Source organism: Orycteropus afer, unplaced genomic scaffold (assembly GCF_000298275.1).
Source record: "Orycteropus afer afer isolate SDZICR_OR568_19922 unplaced genomic scaffold, OryAfe1.0 scaffold00153, whole genome shotgun sequence".
NCBI lineage: Eukaryota > Metazoa > Chordata > Mammalia > Tubulidentata > Orycteropodidae > Orycteropus > Orycteropus afer.
In genome coordinates, this window is record NW_006921740.1 from 6,564,773 (window position 1) to 6,571,084 (window position 6,312).

The 6,312-nt window shown below is 47.4% G+C and overlaps 1 protein-coding gene across 1 annotated transcript in view; it reads right to left on the minus strand.

Annotated features, from left to right (window-relative positions):
• IGFBP7 (insulin like growth factor binding protein 7) overlaps window positions 1-4,878 on the minus strand; it is a 107,884-nt gene extending 103,006 nt beyond the window's left edge. Inside the window, exon 1 of the mRNA XM_007946226.2 lies at window positions 4,404-4,878. Within this exon, the coding sequence (XP_007944417.1) occupies window positions 4,404-4,878 (475 nt within the window). The remainder of the gene's footprint in view (window positions 1-4,403) is intronic.
• Window positions 4,879-6,312: the final 1,434 nt, after the last annotated feature.

The following is a 6,312-nucleotide window of genomic DNA, read 5'->3' on the forward strand; positions in this document are numbered from 1 at the left end:
GAAACTAGAGGAATATCTGGTAAAGTCCTTCATTCATTCAACACATGTTTAAAACATCTACTACATGGCAGGCACTGATCTTGGCCCTTACGGATACATCAGGGAACAAAAACGCCCCTTCCTCATGGAGCTTACTTTCAAGTTAAATAATAACACCAATTAATATTCACTGAATGCTTCCTGTGGAAAGCTTCATGACATTTAATCTTCACAACAACCCTATGAGATAGGTATGACTATAATCCTCATTTCACAGGTGAGAAAAGCCAGGTGCAGAGAGGTCAAGTAACTTGCTCAAGGTTACAGCCAGTAAGTGGTATAACAGAATCAAACTGTTCCACCGGGTTTTCCTGGTTGTAATCTTTTGGAAGCAGATTGCCAGGCCTTTCTTTTGTGGTGCCACTGGGTTAGTCCAAACCGCCAATCTTTGGGTTAATAGTTGAATGCACATCTGCACCACCCAATGACTTCTAGAGCCCCAGGAAAGCAAAGGTTATCGTGGAGGCAGGGAGAGTCGGGGAGCTACAAAGAGAAAGTGATATGGGCTGATTCCTGAAGGCTAAGTAGGAGTTCAAAGGTTGGGAAGATAAGTGAGGGTGGTGTGTGTGTTGGGGGAGCGGGTGGGAGGTGAGTGAGGGTGGTGGGAGGCATTCCAGGCAGAAGGCAAGCATGTACAAAGGCATGGAGGCATGGAGAAATATGATACATTGAAATGGGAATGGCAGTTCACAGCTGGAGCATAAGGTCTGTGGAGGAGGTTGGAGAGGAGGCCAAAATATTAAAAGGCAGTTATATGGTGAAGGTTCAGTTGCCTTCCATGTAGGAGAGAAGGATTTGATTCTCATCCAATGCACCTCAAGCGTGGCCACCACCAATCTGCTGGTGGTGGTCTGTGTGTTGCTGATAATGAACAGGTTTCAGTGGAGCTTCCAGACTAAGATGGACTGGGAAGAAAGGCCTGGCAATCTACTTCTGAAAATCAGCCACTGAAACTCCTACAGCTCACAATGGTCCAATCTGCAACTGATTATGGGGATGGTACAAAACCAGGCAGCATTTCATTCTGTTGTGCATGGGGTCACCATGAGCTGGGGCAGAGTAGACGGCAGCTAACAACAACATATTGTAAAGAGCATCGTATGCACTGCTAGCTCAGACTTGGTCCTAAAGGTACTAAGAAGGGAGATGCTTAAAGAATAAGACTCTGATTCCATAAGTACAAATAATGCTGAGGGAGAAGTAGAGGAGACGGTATCCCAAAACCAAAGTGGCTGAAATGGGACTGCCAAGGAGTTCAGATGTAAAGGAAGATGAGAAAAAGATGTACTTTATTGGAAGAAAGTAGCACCATGTTCTAACCCACTGCCACTGAGTTGATTCTGACTCATAGCAACCCTACAGGCCAGAGTATAACTGCCCCATAGAGTTTCCAAGGTTGTAAATCTTTATGGAAGCAGACTTCATTATCTTCCTCCTGTGGAGCATCTGGTGGGTTCCAACCATTGATGTTTTGGTTAGCAGCCCAATGCTTTAAACACAGCACCAAACTGCCCCTTCTGATTATCCATGACTTCAGGGACCTCAATATGACCTAAAAAAACCAAACTCATTGCCAGTGAGTTGGATCCAATTCACAGCAATCCCTCCTTAGGTTTCCAAGGCAGTATCACTACAGAAGTAGATTGCCGAATCTTCCTTCTGAGGAGTGGCTGGTGGGTTTGAACCACCAGCCTTCTGGTTGGCAGTCAAATGCCTTAGGCACTACACCATCAGAGCTCCCCAATATGACCTAATGGCACTAAATTTGTAACACTGTGCTGGGGACGAGGATGGGGAGGTGAGTGAGGATGGTGGGAGGCATTCCAGGCAGAAGACAAGCATGTACAAAGGCACTGGGGCATGAAGAAATAGGAAACATTGAATAGGAATGGCAAACAGTTATTACGGCTGGAGCATAATCTCTAAAATTTGAGATTATTAACTCATTAACATCAGGATAGATTTTGGATGGATGGCTTTGTCTTCTTTCAAAAGGTACAAAAAACTAATAGACCAAAACCTCCCCCTGGAAGATGGGTAAGTGTGATCTCAGAATACAAGGGGAAAGACTGGGAGTGTCTCCAGGCTAGTAGGGAGAGTGCTCTGGGAGGTGAGTTTGCAACTTGAATGGATACCTTCTCAATGAGCAAGACCTGATCTGTTTGTTCATCTCTGGATTATCTAGCACCAAGCACAGTGTTGACGTAAGTTACATCTCAATAAATACATGTTACGTGAGGTCAATAGAATAGAATACAGACTGAATCACAGGACTGTGGCCAAGTTCCACAGTGCCCCCTTGCTCTCAATACTTGAGGAAGCATAAACTCAAGTTTCTTTCTAAGGAAAGAATTGGCTAGAGGAACCTAGAAAATGAATTTCTTATCCTTGCAGAGCCCCAGTATTGAATGGAACAATAGTAAACAGCATTCTGTACAGTTTGTTCTGTAATTGTCAAAACACATCCAGGAATCAGGAGAAATCAGGAATCTGGTTTTAGCCCCATTTGTCTACGAAGTGGGAAAGTACTAGGGTGCATTTCACATTCTTTTTTACCCTCTTCTGATTCTCCTATTAATGGTGTCAGACATTAGATCTAAATTTGGGTTGGGAAGGAAAATCTGGTTTATGTCAAGATTTCCAGTTTTAAATGTTATTTCTTCCAGGATTTTTCAAAACAAAGATAAGCCAGGTCCATACCCTCACAGGGTTTGTACTCTAGAGGGGTGCTGAGGAGCTGGGTGTACATGGTGTGACTATCACTTAATGAGACTGGTTCAACATGCCTCTCTCTGAATAGGTTATAACCATATTGTGTATTTAGAGATGTAAGTGGCAGAAAATAAAAGGAGATAAGACTAGCTACACAATAAAAGACGACAACAACACTGACAACACGACAACCACCTAGCCTCTGCTCTATCAAATACCAGTGATTTTGAAAGACTCTGGAAAAAAAATTCCCCTTGCAATGCATATAAGAAAAATCTCAATATTTAGAATGAATTCTTAAACTGTACACAATTATTTTTTCATGATTTGATTGGTAAATTGGATCCAAAGGAACAAATGACTGTTTCTGTTGGAAGAGCATGCAGATTATTTTGGGTTGTGATTTCCTAAGTTTAATGTGATGATAATAGAAATAGCGAATTACATGCTTTAAGGCATTGCATCATTTAAGGCGTTCAACACTGACCTCTAAAATTAGTGACATATAACCTATATCCAGATAGACTTATGGGTAAAACTCCAAAGAAAGTATTATTTGAAAAGTTTGGACAAAGTCTGAGCTGTGTTAAAGAATTAACAGCTTCTGTCACCTCCTTAGAACTGCCTCCCCTCCTTTTTCTACCTTGGCTGGGGCCAGAAGACCAGCTGCCAGGTTGGATTTGTAACTTTCTTTTGGAACTATTGCCTATGGAAAATGTTATTTCAGGCATTAGAGTTAAAATGTCTGTTACTTTTTTTATTTTTATTCTTTTGCAAGTCTAGACTTTATGTTCCCATTTCATTTATGGCAAGCTTAGACCTGTTTGGAATAAAATAAAACAATCAAACATAATCTCCTGCAGAACAGTGCATCCTGGGGACGAATTACTGAAAAAACGAACCGAAACAGAAAAACAAAATCGTCGCAAAGTTCCCACCATAAACTTCATCATAAAAACACTCCGCGAAGAGTTTGTATTATATTTTTGCCCACAAATAATTATCCAGATTACTGTTTGAGAATCTGGTTTTTTTAGTAGGTGAATTATTTTTCTTAGTACTAAGATACCGTGAAACCTTATTTTAAAATTCTTACAATCGATGCAATTAAACGTACCTAACAACTTTTCTGTAAGTTCTTAAGTAAGAACTTGTATTTCAAACTCCTTTCCATTTTCTCTTCCCTCACCTCTTGACTTCACTTCTATCTACACACCTAACCCAAGAAAGAATGACGAGAAAATGCATCTCTGAGTCCCCAAAGAAGTAGGGACAATTCTTAGGAATGGACTTCCTAGCTGTTAGCCTGATGAGCTAAGTGAGCTATTGGGATGGAGGAGTTCGAGGTACTGGAAAATCTTTTCTATGTATACTCTCTGTTCCGCGAGTTCTCACTTTGTTGGCCTAAGAACCAAACTCTCAAAATAAAACCTCCAAAAAAGAGACGGGTTGGCGTCATCATGCCTCCAGGCATAGCCGCGACTGCCAACTCCTTCTCTTCAGTCTTTGGGATCCTGGGATAGGAGCCGCGGGGACCAGCGCGGAGTGTGCCAGCCGCGGACGCCACACCCTGTCGAACCATGAGGGGGCGCCCGGCTCTGCTGCCTGTGGACGTAGCGGGGCCGCCTGGAGAGTAAAGCGCTAGTGCCCACCTTGCTCGCAGGTGCCCTTGCTGATCTGGGTGATGGCCTTCTCCCCGCGGCTCTCGGCTCTCAGGCTGGCGGCACGCAGCTGGCACCCGCTGGGGTAGGTGGTGCCGTCGCTGCCGCAAACCGGGTAGCGACTCTTGCACATGCACACGCCGCTCACCACTGGGCTGCCGGCTGCTGCCCCGGCTTTACCCTTCCGCCTCTTGCGGCTCTTCACGCACTCCATGCCCGGCGCGCAGTGCCCCCTGCCGGCGCCGACACCCCCGCACGGCTCGCCCTCGCCGCGGGCGCACACCGGGCAGCAGCCGCATGCGTCCCGGGTCTCGCCCAGAGGGCAGCCGCGCGGGGGTAGGGGCGGGCAGGCGGCCGGCTTGCAGGGGCCGCAGGCGTCGGAAGAGGAGGAAGAGGAGAGGGGCGGAAGCAGGAGCAGCAGCCCGGCGGAGCCGAGAAGCAGGGCGCGCAGCGACGTCCGCTCCATGATGGGGGCCAGTGGTGGCAGCGAGAGCTCGACTAAGCCGGGGCCGGCCGGCCGGCGCCTTAAACGCGCCGCCCCGCCCCGCCTGGCCGGGCCGCGGGAACCACACCCCAGGGCGGTGTGACCAGACCGCCCCGCCCGCCGTGCCGCCCCTCCTGGGATTGCGGGCCGGAGCAAGCCCCTGCTAGTCTGGCGGGGTGGGGGACTGCGGACTCAGAGAGCTCTTGGGGACGTCTGTGCGGGCCTAGGGGCGCTCCCTGGGAAACCTGCTTGGCTCAGCTTTTCTGGGCAGATCGTACCGCGGTGGATTCTGCGGATCCCCTGCCCACGCAGGCCGCTTCCAGCCCTAGAGGGGTCTCACTGCAGTGAGAGCCGCCCCCCCCCTCCCCCGGCCTCTCCTTCCTCACCTTTTCCAGTGCAGAAGTTTAAGTTTATACTTCTTAACAGCATCTATAGGGAGCTCTGGTAGCATAGTGCCTAAGGCACTTGACTGCTAACCAGCAGGGTGGTGGTTCGAACCCACCAGCCACTCCTCGGAAAGAAGATGGGGCAATCTCCTTCTGTAGTGATACTGCCTCGGAAACCCAAGGAGGGGTCACTATGAGTCAGGTCTGACTTAATGGCACATAACAATAACAGCAACTATTTTGCGGTGACCCAGTGTTAAATTCTCCATAGGCCCGGGAGGTCTGAGAACTGGATTACTTTGTGGGTTGGGAAACTGAAGAACACGTGGATTTTGTGTCCCCTTTTGGCCACAGGCCTGGTGTGGTCTTGGGTGCTAGGCTATAAGGACAACTCATTGCCAACCACTGCTCTTTCTAGAACCTCATAACTGCCTCCTCTCTCATGGCATTAATAAACAAAAAGCATGAGCTTTCATGTCAGTTTTAAGTGTGTGTACTGAGAGCTGTGGCAATGACTAAGTTGTGGTAGTGAATTGTGCTGGACATCCATCAAACCTCTCAGACCAGAAGCATAGCCACGGGTAGCAGAGCAGCCCAGCTTCTGGAAGGAGGTACCCTTCACACACTTAAATTACCCCAAATCTTTACTAGTATTCGTGTGGTTTTTTTTTTTTTTTTTTTTTTAAATTGTGATTTGGGTGAAAGATTACAAAGCAAATTCACTTTCCATACAGTCGTTCACATGCACTGTGTCTCTGACATTGACTACAATTTACCCCGGTGCAACAGCTCCCCTCCTACTTCCTCCTGATAGTTACCTCTTCCCTGTGCCCATCCCTCCATGCTCTCCTGCCGCCCTAAGCTGTCTCCCTGCGCATAAACAGGCCTTCTTTCTCCCATGATTGATCTCTCCAAGGAGTGATCTACCTCAGGTAAATGTTCAACTCATATGCCTGTCTACTGTTTGGCTGGAAGCCACAGGCGTGGGTTCAATTCCAGACCTAAAGGGCAGCTAGGGGCCATGTCTCAG